Source organism: Stigmatopora argus, chromosome 20 (genome assembly GCF_051989625.1).
Source record: "Stigmatopora argus isolate UIUO_Sarg chromosome 20, RoL_Sarg_1.0, whole genome shotgun sequence".
Classification (NCBI taxonomy): domain Eukaryota; kingdom Metazoa; phylum Chordata; class Actinopteri; order Syngnathiformes; family Syngnathidae; genus Stigmatopora; species Stigmatopora argus.
In genome coordinates, this window is record NC_135406.1 from 4,344,001 (window position 1) to 4,368,531 (window position 24,531).

The 24,531-nt window shown below is 46.9% G+C and overlaps 1 protein-coding gene across 1 annotated transcript; it reads left to right on the forward strand.

The window, feature by feature from the left end:
* Nucleotides 1–221: 221 nt before the first annotated feature.
* Nucleotides 222–22,494, forward strand: dysf (dysferlin, limb girdle muscular dystrophy 2B (autosomal recessive)). The gene is made up of 57 exons (XM_077588340.1): nt 222–409; nt 2,603–2,658; nt 2,723–2,814; nt 2,874–2,979; nt 3,053–3,176; nt 3,240–3,496; nt 3,555–3,683; nt 3,747–3,809; nt 3,872–3,922; nt 3,987–4,017; nt 4,090–4,205; nt 4,269–4,395; nt 4,462–4,565; nt 4,631–4,699; nt 4,769–4,812; nt 4,894–4,976; nt 5,132–5,164; nt 5,264–5,379; nt 5,460–5,573; nt 5,642–5,819; nt 5,895–6,019; nt 6,083–6,189; nt 6,260–6,455; nt 6,524–6,670; nt 6,807–6,938; nt 7,013–7,179; nt 7,250–7,364; nt 7,427–7,532; nt 7,589–7,731; nt 7,803–7,976; nt 8,044–8,128; nt 8,191–8,268; nt 8,558–8,739; nt 8,803–8,943; nt 9,006–9,035; nt 9,106–9,141; nt 9,206–9,247; nt 9,324–9,423; nt 9,540–9,703; nt 9,872–10,052; nt 10,317–10,390; nt 10,819–10,878; nt 14,108–14,206; nt 14,271–14,399; nt 14,469–14,624; nt 14,693–14,784; nt 14,849–15,019; nt 15,920–16,062; nt 16,132–16,271; nt 16,336–16,424; nt 16,527–16,622; nt 18,329–18,470; nt 18,541–18,640; nt 20,196–20,368; nt 20,451–20,560; nt 20,624–20,771; nt 22,010–22,494. Exons 1-57 carry the CDS (start codon nt 322–324, stop codon nt 22,064–22,066), a joined length of 6,411 nt encoding a protein of 2,136 aa, XP_077444466.1. The 5' UTR covers nt 222–321; the 3' UTR covers nt 22,067–22,494.
* Nucleotides 22,495–24,531: the final 2,037 nt, after the last annotated feature.

Here is a 24,531-nt window from a genome sequence, read left to right on the forward strand (position 1 = left end):
GTTATCCAAACGAACCCATTTTTAATCATTTGTCAAATAACCAAAAATATGACCCTAATTTCCCCTTAAATTAAATTATGATAGCTTTTCAAAGAAGTCTGACCTCAGTGATCTTGAGTTTGGGTATTTTGGTGTGGGTGTGTGCACTTGTGGTCCAAAAATAAGGTCCGCAGGGGTGCCGATGTGTGTGTGCGTCTGTGTGTGTGTGCATACTGGCTGCAGTGAGTCAGCTTCGAGCTGCAGCTAACGTAGCAGTCTATCATTTTCTCCCTCACCGTTATGAAATAATTATCTCACAGAAGAATATTTGGATTTCAGATCATGCTGCGAGTCTTCATCCTCTGCGCGGAACGCCTGCGAACGCCAGATGACGACATCAGCGACGCCTACTGCACCGTCTCACACGAAGGTAAAGGGAGTGGTCCGGATAGCCGGGGAGTGGGATGCAGATCTAATCATAATGTGCCTAAAAAGCAATGTTTATTTGTGTTATTATTATTGCTTATAGCCCTTAGCCCCTCCCCCTGGTAAACAGCTGTGAGGCTATTATTGGAAAAGTGGTTTCAGTGTCCCCCGAAGGTGCTGTGTACTCGTTGGTAGTTTCATTTTTTTATACAAATATGGAAAGTGCGGAGTCAAAACTGCGGACCAGTTTTAATTGATTTGCAGCATTAGATTAGATTGGATTAGACTAGATTAGAATAGATTAGACTAGATCAGACTAGTTTAGACTAGATTAAACTAGTTTAGACTAGATTAGAATAGATTAGACTAGTTTAAACTAGATTAGACTAGTTTAGACTAGATTAGAATAGATTAGACTAGATCAGACTAGTTTAGACTAGATTAGACTAGTTTAGATTAGATTAGAATAGATTAGACTAGATCAGACTACTTTAGACTAGATTAGACTACATTAGATTAGACTACATTAGATTAGATTAGACTAGACTAAATTAGATTAGACTAGATTAGACTAGATTAGACTAGTTTAGACTAGATTAGACTAGATTAGTTTAGACTAGATTAAACTAGATTAGACTAGATTAGACTTGTTTAGACTAGATTAGACTACATTAGATTAGACTACATTAGATTAGATTATATTAAACTAGATTAGACTAGACTAAATTAGATTAGACTAGATTATACTAGATTAGATTAGACTAGATTAGACTAGATTAGTTTAGACTAGATTGGACTAGATTAGACTAGATTAGACTAGATTAGACTAGTTTAGACTAGATTAGACTAGATTAGACTAGATTAGACTAGATCAGACTACATTAGATTAGACTACATTAGATTAGATTATATTAGACTAGATTAGACTAGACTAAATTAGATTAGACTAGATTAGACTAGATTAGACTAGATTAGACTAGATTAGACTAGATTAGACTAGATTAGACTAGATTAGATTAGTTTAGACTAGATTAGACTAGACTAGATCAGACTAGATTAGACTAGTTTAGACTAGATTAGATTGGATTAGACTAGACTAGATTAGATAACTTTATTCATCCCATATTTGGGAAATGTCATTGTCACAGTAGCAAAAGGGTGAGAATACAGACACAGGAAAAGACATTTTAGACATCAATGTAGTTTTTTGTTAAAACCCTGAGCTTTTTTAATTGTTACCTGATTCCGATCATCGATTTCAAGTTGGCCTTTTTTTTGTGGGGGGAGCTTTGGAAAAAACTGTTTGGACATCCTCAGGGTAAAGGAACATGCGGGTGCGGATGAAATCAATAAATAAGAAGGGATGGCGACGCTGCAGTTAGCAGGAGACAGGCGAGGAAGAGAGAACAGGAAATGTTGGGATTTCCTCTGGGTGTGAGGTGTTCCGGACATGTTCAATTGTTACCCATTGAGTGGGACCCAGTCCTGCGGAGAAGCCGCTTTGGTGAGGACTGGTCTCCTTTGCGTTGGATTTTACAAGAGAGACACGGACATTTTGGATTGGGAAGGCTGACAAGAGTTGGTCGGTTTAGTTTTTGGTCTCCGGCAAGTCGGCAGGGGATGTAACCGACAAACTTGGGGGTTTCTACCATGTTGCGTTGTGTTGTTCAGCGGGCCAATCATCTGAGGCACTCGGACCCTTTGGTTAGTGTCATCTTTCGAGGTAAGAAAAGAACGGCTACCTTCAAATTGTCTTAAGACGCTTGTATCGCTGTTGCGGACACGGCCCGAAAGTTCGATTCCCATAAGTTGACGTCTGATTCCTCTATGAATTTCCTGCCTTTGTGCAAGCGCCATTTCCTGCTGTCGGGCACGCCGGTGAAGAGCACCTTCATCGGTCAGCCTCGGCCCAAATTGAAAGGTACAGGAAAAGAGCGGGTACGCCGTCTATTCTCGGCCCGCATCCGCTTTCCGAGACGTCAAGCCAGAACGTCTGCTCTGGGAGATGGAGACCACGTGACCCCTCTTGACCCCCTGTGAGGAAGGGTGGAGGTGTTTTGTTAAGATAGCGTCCGAGAGCAGAGGTGTGCTAACGCGGGTGTTTGGTGAAAACAGGAAAGCCAAGTAGAAGAAAGAAAATGACTCTTTTCCGTGTCCTTATAAACCAGGGATGATGTCCTCGTTTAACTTCCCGCAGGGTCCAAGAAGAAGACCAAGGTCATCAAGAACAACCCCAATCCGGTTTGGAACGAGGTACACTGGCGAATCATCGTCCAGCCGGTTTACCGTTTTGATGTAAACGTTTTGATGCCTCCAGGGGTTTGAATGGGACCTGAAGGGAGTTCCTTTGGACCCGGGGGCCGAGATCCACTGCGTCGTCAAGGACCACGAAAAGATGGGGAGGAACAGGTGAGTACTGCCGACGCTGGAGTCAACGGTGGCCAGATGTTTGCCGATGTTTCGTGCAGGTTTCTGGGTGAAAGTCGTCTTGCCGTTCGAGACCTCCTCAGCTCTCCCGGTCTGGCCGCCTGCTTCACCGTCCCTCTGCTGGACGCCAAACGGAACAACACGGGAGTGAGAGACTTCCGCCAAATCTGACAATCCCCATCAAAAACTAATCCCACGGGAATATTTCTTTTTGTTCTAGGCTACGCTTACCCTGCAGGTTTCTTACATCCCTCCACCCGGATCAGCACCCATCTTCCAATCCCCCTCCCTGCCAGACCCCCTGCCGCACTCCAACCCAAATGTGGAGATGGACACCGTCACAAGTAAGACCCCCGCAGAAGACACCGTTTGCCCGTTATAAAAACGAACTTGTTTTTTTGGCGAAGTGATCTCCCTGGACACTTTGGGTGAGGAGGACACGGAGAGCATGATCATGCTGGAGGTCCCAGAGGATCAGGGTGCGGAAGATGGACGCTCGCTGGTATTGGTTGGCCCCCAGGGTCCTCAGGGACGGGAATCCCCCGCAGCCCAGCTTCCCAAACGCTCCCCGCCATCTTACAACACCCACGGAGGGTTGAAGAGGAGGCGCCGAGGCGCTAGCAGTCAACCCAAGCCGCTGGCTAACAAACCTCAAGACATTCAGGTGTGGCAGGGCAAGGTGAGTTATACGCAGCTCGGGCTTATCTTTGTCACCTGGGCAGGTTCGCGTGAGGGTGATAGAAGCTCGACAACTCCCGGGGGTCAACATCAACCCGGTCGTAAAGGTCACGGTGGCTGGGCAGAGCAGGCGGACCCGCATCCGTAGAGGAAACAATCCAACTTTTGACGAGGTTGAAAACATATTTCCGTGGAGTCGATATTCGACGAATGTTGATGATATTTTCCGTGCACAGATGTTCTTCCTGAACTACTTTGAGACGCCATCTGACTTGTTTGATGACGCCATCTACATGACGGTGAGTGGCAGCCTCGTCCCCGTATCTCGCCTCTTTGACAGGCCGCTGGTTTGGCTACGCAGGTGTGCGACTCGCGATCGCTCCGGACGGACGCCGTCATCGGCGAATTCAAGGTGAGCCTTCGCGGCGGCGCCACAGGAGGGCTCTTATGACAACTGAATTCGCTTGTCCCCACAGTTGGACTTGGGCGTGGTCTACGGCCAGCACCGTAAGTCGCGAGGGAGCTTACCGCCGTCCCCGTTGTCTCCGCCGTGAAAGACGACACCCGTGTCTTTGCCAGGACATTGCTACTTGAGGAAATGGCTACTACTTTGTGACCCCGACGACCTGTCTGCCGGGGTCCGGGGTTACCTCAAAGTCAGCTTGTGGGTGTTGGCCGCTGGAGACGAGCCGCCGGTGAGAATTTGTTTAGTTCCTTTCAGAATGGGGCACGTTGATGATTCTTTTGGGAATTTGCAGGCGGACAAACAAGATGGCGTGGAGGACAAGGAGGACATCGAGGGGAACTTGCTGAAACCCGCCGGTCTGTCCCTCAGAGCAGCGGCTTTCAATTTGAGGGTCTTCAGGGCTGAAGACCTTCCTCAGAGTGAGTCCAGGGTGCCATGGGGCGGTCGGTATGCATGCATGGAGTTGACCCTCCTCAATGGCGCAGTGGACGATGCCTTCATGGACGGGGTCAGGCAGATTTTCGGATTCGACAGCCATAGGAAGAACTTGGTGGATCCGTTGGTGGAGATCCATTTTGCTGGCAAAACAGTATGTGTATACCCCCGTGTGGGTAAAATTGCGCATTTTACATGTGTTTTTTGGATCGTTTTCAGGTGTGTACAAAGGTTTTGGAGAAAAACGCCAATCCACAATGGCACCAGAGTCTCACAATGCCAATTCGGGTGAGACCTCCAGTCTATGGGTGAAATCGGATTAGATGTTCAACAAACCTGTATTGCCTTTTCATCCAGTTTCCGTCCATGTGTGAGAAGATGAGGATCCGCCTTCTCGACTGGTGGACTTGTCTTAACTGCTTTTATATTTGATATTGTTGGCGTCTGCAAATGACGAGATCGATCTGTTCCTTTCCCGACAGGGACCGAGCCAGTCACAACGATGTGATTGGCACCGCCCACCTCTGTATGTCCAAGATCTCCGCACCTGGAGGCGAGATTGAGGGTGCGTTGTCCATTTTTATTTGTCCCAGAAATTGAAAGACACTCTGAATCTGTCGCATTTTCTCCTTTCCACGCTTGTTTGAGACTTTGGAAAACTTAGCGTCTTCTTGCTCTTTTATTTTGGATGTCTGTCCTTCCTTGCAACTTCCTGTTCAGACGACTTGACCCCACGGAGCGTGACCTCTGGCAGTATGTCTTCTGGCCTTTTTCTTCCTCTCTTGCTGATTCCCTTTGGTGTTTGTCCAAGAAACTCGTCCGTTAAGTTTTCGTCCATGTGTGTATTCGCAGTGGACGACACGCTTGGATTCCTGCCCACGTTTGGCCCGTGTTTTGTCAACTTGTACGGCAGTCCCAGAGAGTTCAGCACCTTCAACGACCCCCATGGAGCGTTGAACCTTGGAAAAGTAACCTCTGAAGCCTTAGCATCATCTGTTACTTGAGGTTTAAGGTCACATTGGGAAGGTGGTTTTCTTGTGCCTGTCAGGGGGAGGGCGCGGCCTACCGGGGTCGGGTTTTGCTGGAGCTCACCACAAAGCTGGTAGACAAACCAGAGTCCAAAATTGAAGATATTCCATCAGACGATCTGCTCGTCGTTGAGGTTTGACAGACCCCGGACACGGAGTCGCTCATTTCGCACCCGAAACTCCTAAAACTCTGACCCGGCAGAAGTTCCTGAGGAAGAGGAAGTTCTCCCTCTTTGTGGCCTTCTACTCCGCCACGCTCCTCCAGGACGTTGACGACGCGGTGCAGTTTGAGGTCAGCATCGGGAACTACGGGAACAAGTTCGACTACAGCTGTCTTCCGCTGGCCTCCACCACGCAGTTTAGCCGGGCCGTGTTTGACGGTGGGTGACGTAGGGTCCCCCCCAGACCCGATCAATCGTCATTCCCAGCGTTGCCGTGGTTTTTGCGAACTCCAGGTTGTCACTACTACTACCTCCCGTGGGGAAACGTGAAGCCGGTTGTTGTTCTGTCCTCGGCGTGGGAAGATATCGCTCCGAGGATCGAGGCGCTCAACGTGCTTTTGGCTATGCTAGACCGACTGGTGAGCTTCCAGCGCTCGCGTGTTTGCGGCAAAACTCATCTAGCGTGCGTCCGTGTTGTCCAGGAGGCCAACCTGCAACGCGTTCGGCTGGAAATGAAGGCAAGAAGCGACATGGATGAACTGGAACTGCGAGTGGTGGAGCTGTTGGATCAGGTGATCGCAGACTGCAGGTAAGCTGCGTTTCCCTACGTTCGTTGAGACCCGGCTTGAAAATATCGTCAAGGAAAGCGGTGTATCCAGTCAGGAGCTGCCGTCTCTCGAACACTGGCCGTGCGCGACCCCTCTGGACCGCTCCCTCCGACACATCCGCGCCCTGCACCTGCGGCAGATCACGGTGGCGGCGTTGGCCCTCAAGCACGGACCGGCGACGGAGCTTTCCTCCGTCATGGAGCAGGCGGAGGACTGGGCCAGCCGGTTGAGGACTTTGGCCGAGGAAGTGCGTATGACAAGAACGCGGGGAAAGACGGACGTCGGATAAGAGAAGCGAATGACGTTTTTCCGCAGCCTCAGAACAGCCTCCCCGATATCGTGATCTGGATGCTGCAGGGCGAGCGAAGGGTGGCGTACTACCGCATTCCGGCGCATACCGTCTTCTACTCGGAACGCCACAGCGGCAAACACTGCGGACTTCTGCAGACCGTGTTCCTTAAAGTGAGAATATACGATGTTGTATTTTACCTGTTGCTAAACATATGATAAATTCTTGATGTTGAAAGAAAATGTTGGGGAACTACCGGGAACAGACTGGTAGAACTAGCGACAAACCGTGTGTGTACCTCTGGCGCAGTACCCACAAGGGGGCGGCGGGGAGGCCAAACTTCCGGGTCAGCTCAGGGTCAAAGTGTGGTTTGGACTGGCCGTTGACGACAAACACTTCAACCCGTTTGCGGAGGGAAAACTCTCCGTGTTCGCAGAGACGGTAAGATTCGTCGCCGGCCAATTACGATTTAGAATTTTTTGGGAAACATCTCTCGCTTGTTGCTTTCCGGACAGTACGAGAATCAGACCCGACTCGCTCTGGTGGGAAGCTGGGGAACCACGGGTCTCACTTACCCCAAGTTCAGTGACGTGACGGGACGTGTGAAACTCCCCAAAGAGAGTTTTAAACCCTCGCCCGGCTGGACGTGGGCCGGGGACTGGTACATCAGTCCAGAAAGGACGTAAGCGGCAAATCCGAAGTCATACATCGGAAATATTGTTATTACTAATATGATTACAACTCGATGGCAGACTCCTGTTTGATGCGGACGCTGGTCACATGACCTACACGGAGGAAGTCTTTGAAAACCAGATGAGGTTACCTGGTGGACAGTGGATCGGCATGCCCGAGGGATATACCGACGTGGTACGTAGTGGCGAGGCAGTTTTCCATCGGTACACCAGTTCTTGAAACCGTGCGTTTTGCAGAACGGGGAAAAGGCTGTGCCGAAAGACGACGTGGAGTGTCCTCCGGGCTGGGTTTGGGAGGACCCAGAGTGGTGCGAAGACCTCAACAGGGGCGTGGACGATCACGGTGCGTCATGGACCTCAAAATATGAAGACCAGTTCCGACGCGACTCCTCTTTGCAGGCTGGGAGTACGGTATTACCGTGCCGCCGGACCGCCGGCCCAAGTCGTGGGTACCGGCGGAGAAGATGTACCACACCAACCGGCGCAGACGGTGGCTGCGCATGAGGAGGCGGGACCGGCAGAAGATGGAAGCCCTGAGAAAGGTGACTCATTATTTTTTTTAAAACTACAGCGCTGTTCCAAATCGCACTAAATGTACTGACTGGCCTTGCAGCAGCGCCCGGACGAGGCGGCGTGGGAAGGCTGGGAGTACTCCTCGCTGTTCGGCTGGAGGTTCCACCTGAAGCCAAAGAAGACTGACAGCTTCCGGAGGCGTAGGTGGAGGTGCCGTATGGAGCCCCTGGAGAAGACGGGCCCGGCGGCCATCTTTGCTCTGGAGTGTTCCCTGGTGAGACGCGGTGGCGCCGGATTAAGCCGCCAACCCTTTGACCCCGCGTCCCGTCTTGGGCCAACAGAGTAGTATAGAAGACAAACACGAAGACAAGTCCATCACCACCACCTTCGGAGTCAACCGACCCACCATTTCCTGCTTTTTTGACCGTGAGTTTGCGTTAACCGCTGGGTGGTCTTCATCTTCTGCTGATGTTCTCGTCTATTCTTAGGTGGGACCCGCTACCACCTGCGTTGCTACCTGTATCAAGGTCGGGACCTGATGGCCATGGACAAGGACAGCTTTTCTGGTATGTCAGCTGCCCAGAAAAAAATGGATTTATTATTTCACTGGCCACAAGAGGGCAGTCCCCATCTTTGGGAGTTGAACAATTGGAGATTATTTCACTGGCCACTAGAGAGCAGTGTCTATCTTCAGGAGTTAAGTCCAGATAATAGTAAGACACCCTTAAAAGACATTCCCTACAGTGTGGTTATTCACTGATTGGAGCAGAACCTATTAACCGCGATAAACGAGGTATTACTGACTTTTGTTTATGTTTCAGTCAAATGACAAGGTTTTTGGTTTCTAAATTTCAGACCCCTACGCCATCGTATCTTTCCTCCATCAGTCCCAGAAGACGGTAACCGTGCGAAACACCCTCAACCCCACCTGGGACCAGACGCTCATCTTCTACGATGTGGAGATTTTCGGAGACCCTCAAGCCACCGCCGCCGGCCCCCCGCACGTGGTGGTGGAGCTTTATGACCAGGACACCTACGTGAGTGGATAGAATGCGGTTGAAAGAAGAAGTTCAACCCAATTGGTTCGTTCAACCACGCAGGGAGCGGATGAGTTCATGGGTCGCTGCATATGCTCGCCCTCGCTGGGACACTCGCCCCGTCTGGCCTGGTTCCCGATCCGCCTCGCCGAGAAGGACGCTGGGGAATTGTTGGCGGCGTTTGAGCTCATACGCCGGGACACGGTTGGTAGTTGTTTCGGGCATGCCGAAGGGTTGTCTTCAGGAAAATGTTCTTCTTTCTCCAGCCAGCGGTTCACCACGTTCTAGGGTTGGAGGTGTGTCCTCGTCTTCTACCTTTACTGTACTTTGCAGATTTGTGATCATAGTTTATTTTTTTATGTTCAGGCCGACTTTAGGAGCGGCAGCAATGTCCTGGATGAGGTCAGTCCCCGAGTTGTCAAAGATGAATTGGATAAAAACAGATATATTGTTTTTGTTTGCCTAGTTGATGTTCCCGGGATTCCACTGCGACAGCGTGCAACCATGGGTAGAGTTTCCTAAAAAATGCAGTTTTTCCTCGTGGGACCTGGTGAATGTTTCAAAATGTTGCGTTCTCGTGGCAGGGAGAGGAGTCGGACCTTCCGTGCCTCCCCCCTCAGAGGGAGCCCAACGTCTACGTGGTTCCTCGTGGGATTAAACCTGTTCTGCAGAGAACTGCAATCGAAGAAAGTCTTTTTAAATTCTATTTTAGAAGCCACTTTGTTCCTAAAAGCATCCTTTATCTTGGGGTCTGGGAAAACTGGTTTTTAAGACCTATAGGAAAAAGATCTCCCGTGTATAGGTGTTGGCGTGGGGTGTTCGGAACCTGAAGAGCTTCCAGTTGGCCAGCGTTACGTCTCCCAGCCTGCAGGTGGAGTGTGCGGGCATCACAGTCCAAAGCTGCGTCATCCGCAACGTAAAGAAGAAAGCCAACTTCGATGTCAACACCCTTTTTCTCGACGTGGTAAGCGCTGACCTTGTTTTATTACCCAGCATTTTCTACCGTGTTGTTTACTGCCTATTTTCCACTTCAATTTACTTTATTATACGTTACCTGAGTTTTTCTCTCGGTCGGAAGTTGAAGGTCTCGACTAGACTTTCCGTATATCATTCAGTTTTTCGATTTTGACAGAATTTGCCAATAGAAGAGCTCTACATGCCCCCCCTAGTGATCAAGGTCATCGACAACCGTCAGTTCGGCAGGAAGCCGGTGGTGGGCCAGTGCACCATCCTGTCCCTGGAGGGGTACCGCTGCCCCCCAGAGGAGGAGGACGGAGATCCGGCGCATAGCGATCGGTCGGAGGCGGGGAAAGGTGAGGCGATTTATAGACGGAAAAACACGGCATTCTTTGAGAGTTCTTTTTTTAAAGTTCATTTTTTAATGAGTGGTGATAGGCGTCCAATCCATTTGAAGTGGGCGGAGCCCACCCAGTTCAATCGGCTTGGACGTCCATTCGTGATAAGCTCATTTGAATTCTTAGCGAAGGCATGGCAAGGCCTTTTTGGGGCGGCCATGTTGGTAGAGGCGGCCATGTTGGTAAGGGCGATGTTCTGGACTGATCCGCTCGTCTGCGTAGGTCCGATGCCCCGTGTGGTCAGCGGCGACGCCTTCATCACCGTTGATGACGAGGAGCCACTCATCCCGCATCAGGTGGCCTCATTTTAGTCGTCTCCAATTGGCTGAAATCTGCAAGCTTTGCTCGTTGCTCTGCGATATTAACGAAAAAAAAACACTTTTCCTTAATTGACGCTAGCTTATATCTTATCATTAATTTACATCATCTTCACTCATGCAAAATGTCATCTTTTGGAGCGAAAAACATCCCCTGATTTCCCACGGACAGGCAATTGGTGACCATTCACATTCATTGATGTCCATGTACGGCCATTCAATTGACACCCATTTACGTCCACGCCATTGGCGACCATTCACCCCAGAAGCATGCCATTGATAGCAATTTTAATGCTAATATTGCAGGCGAAATGAAAGGATGTTTATTACCCATCTCATTTCTATGCTACTGACCTTGTGTGTGCATGTGTGTGTGTATGTGTGTGTGTGTGTGCACGAGTGTGTAGCTTGCAGACGGAGGCAATTCCGCTATCATTAACCTCTCCGCCTCTAGCAGCAGCCTCCACGTGGGTAACAAACTTTGTTCACATTTATATAAATGCACACCCATTTGACTGTAAATAAAACCAATTAAAATGGAAAATACGAAAAATTAAAATGAAAAATACGAAAGATGGATTCCGACCAATTTAGTGTCAACAAACAAAAGTCTGATGATCCAAATAGTCAATTAATAGCATTTTATTCCTTTTTATAATTATTATTTTTCCAACAAAAGAAGACCAGTAACTGTAAATAAAACAAATTAAAGTGAAAAATACGAAAAATTAAAATGAAAAATACGAAAAATTAAAATGAAAAATACGAAAAATTAAAATGAAAAATACGAAAAATTAAAATGAAAAATACGAAAAATGGATTCCGACCAATTTAGTGTCAACAAACACAATACAGACAATCCAAATAGTCAATTAATAGCATTTTATTCCTTTTTATATTTCCATGTTTAATAAATAAAACGAATGAAAATGAAAAATACGAAAAATTAAAATGAAAAATACGAAAAATTAAAATGAAAAATACGAAAAATCAAAATGAAAAATACAAAAAATTAAAATGAAAAATACAAAAAAAGTAAAATGAAAAATACAAAAAATTAAAATGAAAAATATGAAAAATTAAAATGAAAAATACGAAAAATTAAAATGAAAAATACAAAAAATGGATTCGGACCAATTTAGTGTCAACATAAAAAAATCTGACGATCGATTTTTTTCAACGCTTCTCAAAAAAGCTAAGCACGTAGCCACCCGCTAACTAGACGTCAGGTCATTGGAAGGCTTTTTATCCACGGCGTATATTTCCACGGCGACACTGATGGATGGCAGCGGTGAGATGAGACGAAACACGACACGTCGCGCCCTTGTGGTCGCGGCTCGCCGAAAGAAGCGGCGTTCGCGAGACGGGGCCTTCGCGGTGCGGTTCGTCGCGAAACCGGATCCCCCCCACGCACGACCGTGCTCCTCGTAACATTCTTCCATTTTATTTACCCAAGCCAGGTCAATTAGAAGACTTAGCGTGACCCGGAGCAGACGAGGCCCGTTAGCGCTCATGTTGCACGCGTTTTGGCCCCTCCCCCAGGCCGCTGGGCCCTAATTGAGGGTGATTTCTTTCTCTCTAAACAGAGATATTTGTTTTATTAAGAGGGAGATATTGAAGCCAGCCAAATTAAAGGCTTGCTTTTCTGCCGGGTTGCGGCCAAAGTCAACAGGGCTTCTGCACCGCAGACACCGAGCCACGGGCGCATTACGGTGGGACAAAGTCAATAAAGCAGAAGCACCCGCGTTAAAAAGGCAACCCGAAGAGCCAGGACTAATAAGTCGTGGCGGCAGAAAAAAAAAAAAATGGGACGCTTCTTCTTTCATGGTCTCGCCATGATGATGATGATGATGATGACGACCAGATTACCGGTCGTCTCGAGTTCGCTTTCGGAACTTGGAAGCCTTTCAGAGGATCGTCTGTCGCCGACGTCATCGCGCTCGCTCACGTTGATAGCGTCAATAGCGCTATCGTTGTCGCGTTGACACCAAAAATTTGGAGTCGGTAAGAAATACCAGCTTTCAGGCTGTTTTAATCTACCCAGGTACAGGACAAAAGTCTAGTTTTCGCCAACAAATACCGTAATTTCTCGCAAATACGCCGTATTTGTCGCTAAAAAAATGATGACTGAATCAAGGGTACGGCTTATATGCGCACAAATTGGACTTGACATGCACGAAACTGCAAGTTGACAAAGACCAAACGCCATAACGCAAGACAATTCGGCCGATATGGTCATTTATTTCAAAATAAAACATGAAATTCAAGAAAAAATTCAACCGTATCTTGCATAAAACGTGAAAAAAACTCACTTACTTGTGCCTGCCATTGCTCGCTCAGGGCGCCACCATCTTACCTTTTTACTGGTAGTTAAACATGCTCTGATTGGCCAGACGCAAATAGCCTTGATACATGTGTTCGTAGGGTTTACCATGTCAGCACACCTCAATAGTTGTTAAGGCTGATCAAAAGTCATTGATCCCTGCGTAATGTGTATCCCATGCTGTTATTGCACCCCGAGACTTGGTGAAAACGAGACCATGACATTGACATGCACGAAACTGCAAGGTGACAAAGACCAAACGCCATAACGCAGGACAATGTGGCCGATACGGTCATTCATTTCAAAATAAAGAAAAGATAAACAGATAAAACGCTAAACCAAATTTATTTTGACGTCTATGAATGAAATTCAGGTTAAAAAATACACTGAACTGGCTTAAAATGTGAAAAAACTCACTTGTACCTGCTATTGCTCAACCAGGGCGGCGCCATCTTACCTTAGGTTGAAAAACTAGACCGCTACGGACACACTTCCTGGTTGTACCGCTCACATGACTTCCTTTTTGAATTGTGAATCAGGGAGCATGTTGTACGAGAGAAATCGTTCAAATTCAACGATTTTAAGGCCGTTTTAAGGGTACGGCTTATACGCGGATGCGGCTTATATGCGAGAAAATACGGTAGTTTTAAAAAGTGAAAGTGTTTAGCTGGCTTCAAAATCGTCCTGAACAAAAACCATACCGTTTAATATAGTTTCCATATTTTGTATAGGCTACGTTAAACGCTACTCTTTCCCTTACCGGGAGGGTCTCCAACGCCGAGCCCGTGAGAACCCAATTGGAGCGCCCACACAAAGGAAAAAATGGCGCGTGAGATTTTCGCCTTTCACAAAGGGGCGGAGCTTGGCAGCCACCGTCCTTTGCCGTGGCCGCGTCCACCGCTCGACTGTCAAAAAAACGGCCGACTTTTAGTCAACTTGACGACGCCGGCGCTCTGGGAAAATGAGTCCCCGTTCCCCCTAAAAAAAAAAAAGGAAAACCTGCGCAACATAAAAATCCGAAGGGCTCGCGTCCAAACCGCAAAAAGCCGTCAGTCAACATTTGTAGAGAATGGAAGACGGCGAGCGCGGCCTCACATGACTCATGGCAAGCCGCGCTCGCGTTTTACAAGCTTGACTTTCACGCCAGCGCGCATTCCAGAACAAAGAGTCTTCTTGTTTTCTCCAAGAGCGAACTTTTCATGTGGTTTGAGGAGAAAGTCCTAGAAACGTGTTAACAAGCGACTTAGAACGTGTTTAATCTTCTACTTTGGGTCTGCTCCGACACCCCCGGGGAGGCGGGGGCGCCGTCTTTGACGTAGGCGTCAGGTGCGCCCGTTTCCACGGCTGACCTCCTGATTGCGCCCCCCTGCCAGGAGGAGGAGCTGATGGACTGGTGGAGCAAATTGTTCGCCTCCACCGGAGAAATTGACAAGTGCGGGATTTACCTGGAGCAGAGTTCGGACACCCTGCAGGTTGGTCTGACTCCATTTTCTTGCCCACGTTTCCACCGCATCGGATAATGGCGTTTTTCCGCAGGTCTATGACAAAGAACTGGAGAAGGTGGAAGCCTTCCAGGGTCTTGGGGATTTCTGTCAAACCTTCAAGCTGCGCCGAGGAAAGACGAAAACGGAAGGTGAAGACGATTCGGTGGTCGGCGAATTCAAGGTGAATCTCTGGGGTCCAAACAGCGACGCCCCGCTAGAGCGCTAAGACCGTTTGGCTTTTACCGAGCAGGGGATGTTTAAGATTTACGCCCTGCCGGAAGACCGCTCGGACCCCGCGCCGCCACGAAAGTTCAGGAAGCTCCCCCCCAACGGGGTGGAGGAGTGCCTGGTCCGAGTCTACGTGGTCCAGGCTCGGGGACTTCAGCCCAAAGACGCTAACGGCAAGGTTTGCTTTTTCAAACCGACAAAACGCGAAATCTATCTGGTATTTACTGTCCTTGCATCTTGGGGTAGTGCGATCCCTACGTGAAAATCGCGCTCGGGAAGAGAACCATCAACGATCAAGAAAACTACACCCCCTGTACACTGGAACCCGTCTTTGGAAAGTGAGTCCGATCCACGTGGTCGTCAGCGTTTGCGTTTCGAACGGGTACGTTTTTTTTTGTCCAGGATGTTCGAGTTGAGCTGTTCGCTCCCCCAGGATAAGGATCTACGGGTTTCGCTTTACGACCACGACGGCCTGACCAAAGACGAGAAGATCGGCGAGACGGTCATCGACTTGGAGAACCGCTTGCTGTCCAAATTCGGCGCCGGTTGCGGTCTGCCGCAGTCGTACTGTGTGTGAGTGTTTGCCAGGATTTGATGCCGACGGAGACAAACAGGAATAAGGCGGAGCCAATTGTAGGGATGCAAGGCCCTAGTAACCAAAAGTGTAAGAGGATAGGTCGGATTAGGGTGTGATAGGGAAGGGTGAGTTTTAGGTTTTTGGAGATTCTGCTGTTGTCTTTGTCGTGTGAGGGTGATCCAGGTGTCCATTTTGAATTCCAAAATGAGTTAAATATTTATGTACCGTATTTTCACGTCTATACGGCGCATCGTATTTTTAGCCGCAGTGTCAATAACGAGTGCTATTTCTGTATTTTACACACACAAAGGACGCACCGTTTTTAAAGACGCAGCCAGGCATGGCAAAACATACACCAGCTTAAACATACACGCTACACCCACACGCAAAAAACACGTTTTTAAGAAGGCAACGGAAGCAAAACTGAGTTCGGTTGTACTTTATTTAGCCATTTTACAATTTAGTCACGTCATCATCACCCACAAATCCATCAACGTTGCTTCGTAAAGCTGTGTTGATACTGATCGCCAGGCCACAATCCATTCGCAAATAGTAGCTAGCTAGTAGCTAGCGTCCATGCTTCGTAAAGCTGTGTTGATGCCGATCGCCAGGCCACAATCCATTGGGTGTATTGACAAAAGAACTATATATCCCAGCAGTCACTGCACAGTACTTTTTCTACGGGAAAATAGTAGAGTCGGGGGTTGCTTGTCATAATTGTGAGAGCTGTAAAGGATGGTGTACCCTATCGACTGATTTATTTTATTTTATCGTGATAACAATTTTAGTATTGGTCCATATATAAAGCGCACTGGATTATAATTTGGAGAAAATTTAAGACTTTTATGTGCGCCTTATAGTCGTGAAAATACGGTCCTGTGGTTTTTGACGGTTAGCTCGGGCCTGAACCGATGGCGGGACCAGCTCACCCCCAGGCAGTTGCTATCCAGCGTATGCGAGCAGCAGAACCTAGCCAAGCCGGTCTACCACCGAGAAACGGTCCTCTTTCGAGGGGTCCAGTATTTTGCCTCCGATCTGGGTGAGACGCCGGACGTCGCACCGTGACAACGGTGAACTTTTTGTTTTTAAACGCAGTGTTGATTCTTAGCTGACAGGCAGCAGTGTCAACACCACCTGGGTCCGGTGGAAGAACGCCTTGCACTCCACGTTTTGCGGCAAATGGGTCGAGTCCCCGAACACGTGGAGACCCGACCTCTGTACAACCCCCTGCAGCCCGATATTGAACAGGTACCCCCCAGTTGGTTTCTTACTTGTATCCCCCATTCGCTTCTCATTGTCTTTTTCCCCGCAGGGGCGCCTGATGATGTGGGTGGACGTGTTCCCCAAGTGTCTGGGACCACCTGGACCCCCCTTTAACATCACACCCCGCAAGGCTAAGAAGTAAGAAATTCAGTGTTAATAGCTTATTCCTTATTATTCTGGACCAAAACTCTGGAATGACCCCGTATAACAGAACTGTTATTTGGGACTCTAACCGTGCAGGTTCTTGTTGCGTTGCATCATCTTTAACACCAGCGACGTCATCCTGGACGACGTCAGTATCAGCGGCGAGAAGATGAGCGACATCTACGTAAAAGGGTATTTTCGCTCACATTGACTGCCTTCGCGTATAAGCCGCACCCTTAAAATTGCCTTAAAATCGTTGGATTTTACAATTTCTCTCATATAAGCCGCCCCCTGATTCATAATTTTCACCTCCATGTTCGTGGGTTTAATAGGGAGTATAAATGTGTTACTTTCAAGGGAAAATCTTAAGAAAAAGTGTGTCATAGTGGTCTAATTTTCACCAAGTCTCGGGGTGCAATAACAGCATGGGATACACATTACGCAGGGATCGATGCTGATAAGACTTTTGATTAGCCTTAACAACTATTAGGGTGTGCTGACATGGTAAACACTACGAACACATGTATCAAGGCTACTCGCGTCTGGCCAATCAGAGCACTGTTAACTACCGGTAAAAGGTAAGATGGCGGCGCCCTGAGCGAGCAATGGCAAGCACAAATAAGTGAGTTTTTTTCACGTTTTATGCAAGATAGGGTTGAAATTTTTTCTTGAATTTCATGTAAAGACGTCCAAATAAATTTAGTTTAGCTTTTTATTTTGAAATAAATGACCATATCGGCCGAATTGTCGTGCGGTATGGCGTTTCGTCTTTGTCACCTTGCAGTTTCGTGGATGTCAGGTCTAATTTGTGCCGTACCTTTGATTCAGTCATTATTTTTTTAGTTACAAATGCGGTGTATATGCAAGAAAACACGGTATTCCCCGCGACCCCAACGGTTCTCGTTCGTGACCCCATCGGTTGGGGTCCGTGAACCCAATGGTTCTCGTCTGCAACCCCAACGACACGTACAAATGCTCCCCTACTTACGAACATACGACTTACGAACAACGGTATATACGAACATGTCTGCAAATTGCGTTTATGTCGAAAAATGTTCGTCAGTTCGATTTTGTATTGCACGCCTTTTTCCGAGTAGTACTTCTTTCCGCCGCTAATACCGACGCCTGGCGCTGTGAGAGCTCAGCTCACCCAGCATCTACCTTCTTCTGCCCAATTCGTTGCAATGCGGAAGTGCGTGAACGTATCTCCAGTGCGCATTTGTATCATTAAATATCTCGTGCATCCATTATTCAATATGGTTGGTGAAAAGCGAAAGGCTTCTATTGAGGGAGATGCAAGGAAGAGGCAAGCCATTTCATTAGAAATGAGTGGCAATAATAACGAAGCTTGATGCGCGTTGCACGGGAATACAACTTGAATCGTTCGACCGTCAGTACCATTTATAAACAGAAAGATCGAGCAGCAGGACCCAAATATTGAACGTTGCACAAAGTTTGCAAATCAATTGAATGATGATACAGTGCTACCGCATCATTTATGATGAAAAAAAGAAAACTGCATTCGTCATTAGATAGCTTCTTTCGGCCAGTTTCTAGTAAATCTCTCTCTCTCTCTCTCTAATGTATGTATACAGTACTGTATGTATTCTCTCCATTTTATTAAATGTTTTTTCAGTACAAACCAATGTGTATTACTTATACAAGCCTAAACATACAAATGCACTTATATAAACCTTCAATATACTTATATAGGCCTTAAATATAAATTAGAATACAAAATATAGCACTGAGCAACTTACGAACAAATTCAACTTATGAACAATCGCTCGGAACCTAACTCGTTCGTAAGTAGGGGAGCGTCTGTAATGTGTATCTCATGCTATTATTGCACCCCGAGACTTGGTGAAAACCTTTAACCTCCAATGACTTTTCCTCAGCTGGTTGGACGGCCACGAGCATAACAAGCAGAAGACGGACGTCCACTACCGTTCGCTGGATGGGGAAGCCAACTTCAACTACAGATTGGTCTTCCCTTTCCTCTACTTTCCGGCCGAGCAGCTCTGCGTTGTGGACAAAAAGGTAAACGGAATAACAAGATTTCCCGGTGACCTCTCGTCGCCCGTGACGGTTTTTTCGTCTCCGCCCACAGGATCATTTCTGGAATCTGGGGAGAAGTGAAACTAAACTGGCGCCCAGGTTGACCATTCAGGTGTGGGACAACGACAAGTTCTCCTTCGACGACTACCTTGGTATTACCACCGTTAGTTTCCCGACCCTTCAAAATTTTGGCGAGCTAGCTCGCCGTCACACGCGATAACCTCGGTCGCTCGCCTTCTGGCAAGCGATCTGTTCTTGCTCCGAGCGAGGAAAGAAAATGAGGAATCCAGATTGCGATCTGTCACCATGTCGGGTTCGCCGCGGCGTTTGCTGTCGCTCCGCTTTATTGGGCTGGTCCTCAAAAGCATTTCTTCCATTCCGGGCCGTCTCCAGCTCGTCAGCGAGACCGCCGCCTTCCTCCACTCGGTGCGAGGGTCAGACATTTTCCGAACGTGGAGAACTGGCGAACCCTGGAAAAACACTTCCAGAGGACGCGGCGTCTCCCTCCGCTCGTTCATCACGCCGCAATGCCTCCATATTTAACGTCAACTCCGATCAAACCGCGCTAACGTTCACCTCGGGATCCCTCAAAGGTCCGCCAATACGGAAAAAAAGGGGGCCGACGCTGATCTCATTTTCCTTCGTAATCCATAAAATCATCAGAAACAGCTTTGACCTTTCGGAGGGAGACGCGTTTCCAAGTCGGGACGCATTAAACGTCTCGCCGCTCGCCGGCCATCACGCGAATTCCTGTGGCCGGCGAGCGGGCGGACGAAGAAACATCAAAACGCCGCGATGTTCCCCAGATTTTATTGCCACCTGACGAGAGGGAGGCGGAAGATTGAACCGTTTACAGACGCTCCCCTACTTACGAACATACGACTTACGAACAACGGTACATACGAACATGTCTGCAAATTGCGTTTATGTCGAAAAATGTTCGTAAGTTCGATTTTGTCGTTGCAGTGCGTAAGTTGCGTACGTGCGTGACGTATCTCCAGTGCGCAAAGAACCTTTTTCAATTTTATCATGAAATATCTCGTGCAGCCATTATTCAATATGGTTGGTAAAAAGCGAAAGGCTTCTATTGAGGGAGATGCAAGGAAGAGGCAAGCCATTTCATTTGAAATGAGTGGCAATAATAACGAAGCTTGATGCGCGTGAGAGTGGTGAGCGTTGCACATATACAACTAGAATCGTTCGACCGTCAGTACCATTTATAAACAGAAAGATCGAGCAGCAGAACCCAAATATTGAACGTTGCACAAAGTTTGCAAATCAATTGAATGATGCCATACAGTGCTACCGCATCATTTATGATGAAAAAAAGAATGCAATCGTCGTTAGATCGCTTCTTTCGGCCAGTTTCTAATACCTAAATCTCTCTCTCTCTCTATACAGTACTGTACATATTCTCTCCATTTTATTGCATGTTTTTTTCAGTACAAACCAATGCGTGTTACTTATACAAGCCTTAAACATACAAATGCACTTATATAAACCTTCAATATACTTATATAGGCCTTAAACATAAATTATAATACAAAATATAGCACTGAGCAACTTACAAACAAATTCAACTTATGAACAATCACTCGGAACCTAACTCGTTCGTAAGTAGGGGAGCGTCTGTATTTCCATTCTTTCGCCGTAAAAGCCATGAAACTTAGCGTGACGGGGGCGGAGCAACTAAACGTGCCTTGCCAGGTCACCTGGTGATGGACCTGAACCGCATGTTGCGCCCGGCCAAGTCGCCCGAGAAGTGCGATCTGCGTTTGCTGGAGCAACCGGCCGAACTTCGGGTGTCCCTGTTCGAGCAGAAGACCGTCAAGGGTTGGTGGCCCTGCGTCCGAGACCAGGACGGACAAAAACTACTAGCGGTAAGAAGACCACCACGTAAAACCGAACTTAGACGTGGGACAACTTCTGAAAAACAGTTTTTAACGTGTGGTGGGTCTACAGGGGAAGGTGGAGATGTCTCTGGAGGTGGTGACCGAACAAGAAGATGAAGAAAGACCGGCAGGACTCGGCCGAGATGAGCCCAACATGAATCCCCACCTGGAAGAACCTCGGTAAGCGAGAACTTTGAAGAACACCACCCAGAAATATTGAAGCAAAACAATGTGCTGTTCCAGGCGTCCCGAGACCTCCTTCTTGTGGTTTTCGTCCCCCTACAAGACCATGCGTTTCATCCTGTGGAGACGCTTCAAGTGCTTCATTCTCCTCTTCTTCGTCCTCTTCCTCGTCCTTCTCTTCCTTGGTGTCTTCCTGTACTCCTTCCCGGCAAGTTTTGTCCAATATAAATATTTTTTTATTATTCTTAGTATGGACACACATTCGTATTTTACCTTAAACCTACCGTATTTTCACGACTATACGACGCATCATATTTTCAGCCGCAGTGTCAGTAACGAGTGCTATTTCTGTGTTTTACACACAAAGGACGCACCGTTTTTACAGACGCAGCCAGGCATGGCAAAACATACACCAGCTACTACTGCTACTACTACTATTACTACTGCTACTACTGCTGCTGCTGCTACTACTACTACTACTACTACTACTTCTACTACATCTACTACTTCTACTACATCTACTACTTCTAATACTTCTACTCTACTACTACTACTATGACTATGACTACCACTACCACTACTGCTACTACTACTACTGCTACTACTACTGCTACTACTACTTCTACTACTACCACTACTGCTACTACTACTACTACTACTACTTCTACTACATCTACTACTTCTACTACATCTACTACTTCTAATACTTCTAATACTTCTACTCTACTACTACTACTACTACTATGACTACCACTACCACTACTGCTACTACTACTTCTGCTACTACTACTACTACTACCACTACTGCTACTACTACTACTGCTGGTACTACTACTTCAACAACTACTACTACTTCTACTACTACTACTATGACTATCACTACCACTACCACTACCACTACCACTACCACTACCACTACCACTACCACTACCGCTACCGCTACTGCTACTACTGCTACTACTACCACTACTGCTACTACTACTACTACTACTACTACTACTACTACTACTACCACTACTGCTACTACTACCACTACTGCTACTACAACTACTGCTACTACTACCACTACTGCTGCTGCTACTACTACTACTACTACTTAAACATACACGCTACACCCACACGCTAAAAACACGTTTTTAAAAAGGCAGCGGAAGCAAAACTGAGTTCGGTTGTACTTTATTTAGCCATTTTACAATGTACTCACGTCATCATCACCCACAAATCCATCAAAGTCCTCATTTTGTCCGAATTGGACAAATTGTCCAAATGAGTCATCGAAAAATATCTGGTTTAAGCTAGTATCGGAATGAGACGTGTTTTTGGAACCGGAACGGCGAGATGAAAAATGGGATTTTAGACTAAAACCCAATTGAGCATCACGTCAATTAGCAACCCAATGAAAGTGCTAGCCAACATGACCTAACAGAAGTCAAATTGTCTTTGCAGAACTACGCCGCCATGAGGATGGTGGGCCCGTTTGGACCGGCCCGAGTACCCGAGTAACCCCTGAGAGAATTCTTCCACCACAAACATGGCCGACCGCACTCATCTTTAGTTTGGTGGTCCCTCGCTAATGCATTTTTTTGAAGACTACCGCCCGCCGCCATGTTCTTGAGCAGCAGAAAAGATGGAAAGCCAGTCTGCGAACTCGACCCCAGTGGAAAAGTTGACTTATTCGCCCCCGGCTTGTAAACAAAAGTCTCATTGAGCGCGTAAATGCTGGAAAGACTTTTGGTAGCGTGCCGACGTGCCAGGCTCGGAACCGGTTTCGCTTCTGGCCTCTGCCTTTCTTCCTTTTTCGTTTCCCGTTAATAATCGCTTTCATTTAAATGTATGTAACGTGCCTTCAAGCTACTTGAGGTACCGTCATTTTCACACTATAAGTGGCACCTTAGTATTAAAAAATGCACAATGGAAGGGAAAAAAATGCATTTTTGGGGGGGTGTTTTTTGTTTTTTTTAACACCAAGTAACAGTAAAACAGCAAACAACAAAATAAGCACCTATTAATGTTACAAAAATATTTTTTTAGACAACTGTAGCCTAACAAACGCAACATAACAAGCTGTTGCCGGGCAGAGGGGGCATGCCGTATTTTCCGGACTATAAGTCGCACTTTTTTTTCATAGGTTGGTCAGGCTTGCGACTAATACTCAAGTGCGACTTGGTTTTTTTTTTCTGTCAGACCACCAAAAACTTGATTTTTAGGGTTTAGTTTATTACTATTACTACTACTACTGCTGCTAGTACTACTACTACAACAACTACTACTACTATCTCTACTATTACTACTACTACTACTGCTGCTACTACTACTACTACTATCACTACTATTACTACTACTACTACTACTGCTGCTACTACTACTACTATCACTACTACTACTACAACAACAACAACAACTACTACTACTGCTACTACTACTACAACAACAACTACTATTACTACTACTACTGCTACTACTACTGCTGCTGCTACTACTACTACTGCTACTGTTGCTGCTATTACTGCTGCTACTACTACTACTACTACTGCTACTGTTGCTGCTATTACTGCTGCTGCTTCTACTACTACTATCACTACCACTACTACTAGTACTACTACTACAACAACAACAACTTCTACTACTATTACTACTGCTGCTGCTACTACTACTAATAGTACTGCTAATACTACTACTACTGCTACTACTACTACAACAACTACTACTACTATTACTACTGCTGCTACCTCTACTACTACTACTACTACTACTACTATCACTACCACTACTACTACTACTAGTACTACTACTACTACTACAACTACTACTATTACTACTGCTGCTGCTACTACTGCTACTACTACTATCACTACCACTACCATTACTACTACTACTACTAGTAGTACAACCAATCTACTACTACTACTACTACAACTACTACTATTACTACTGCTGCTGCTACTACTGCTACTACTACTATCACTACCACTACCATTACTACTACTACTACTAGTAGTACAACCAATCTACTACTACTACTACTACAACTACTACTATTACTACTGCTGCTGCTACTACTGCTACTACTACTATCACTACCACTACCATTACTACTACTACTACTAGTAGTACAACCAATCTACTACTACTACTACTACTACTGCTGCTGCTGTTGCATGATGAGAAAATATGAATTCATATATTGGCCGTAGGAACATTCCCACCTAAAATTTTGATTTGAAGATGACAGACGTCCAATCACACGGCTTTTACAAACTAAACGGACACTCGAAAGAAAACGCCACGTCCAGTGTACTGCATGGAAGCCAATTTTTGGGTGACCTTATTATAACCACGTTATCAATAAACGTGGAGTCGACAGCACGGGCTCCCGTTCCGACGTGACCCGCCGACGAACCCGGAGTGATTTGTGTCCGGAGCGCGCCGTGCTTCAAATGAGGCTTCCCCTCTTCGCCTTTTTTTCCCTTCATGCCTGGCGCTACGCATCCGGCCGGCCTCATCCTCGGCCGCTCGCCTGGTCTCGTTTCGGGTTTCGCCCTCGTCCTCGGGGCGTTGTTACGGCCATCGTGAACTGCGGCTGAACCGCTGACCGCGCAGCGTGGGTGGCCCGTCGCGGAAGTCGACCTCGTTCTTTCGTCTCACCTATGAACTCCTGTATTATTATTTTTTTTCCCGTATTTTTACTTCACAGGCTGTCGTCATTATGCTAAAAAAATGGTTGCAAAGTCCTGTTTTCCACTGGAAAACTGAGATTTTTGCAATTCTTAGCCAATCAAAACCACGATCTACCATATTTTCTCCCATATAAGCCTTATTTGTAATAGAAAAAAATCAAGGGTGCGGCTTATATGGGCACAAATTAGACTTGACATGCACGAAATGGCACGATGACAAAGACGTAACGCCATGACGCAAAACACGCGAGGGACCATTTAAAAAAAAAAATCAGGTAAAGAATAGATCAG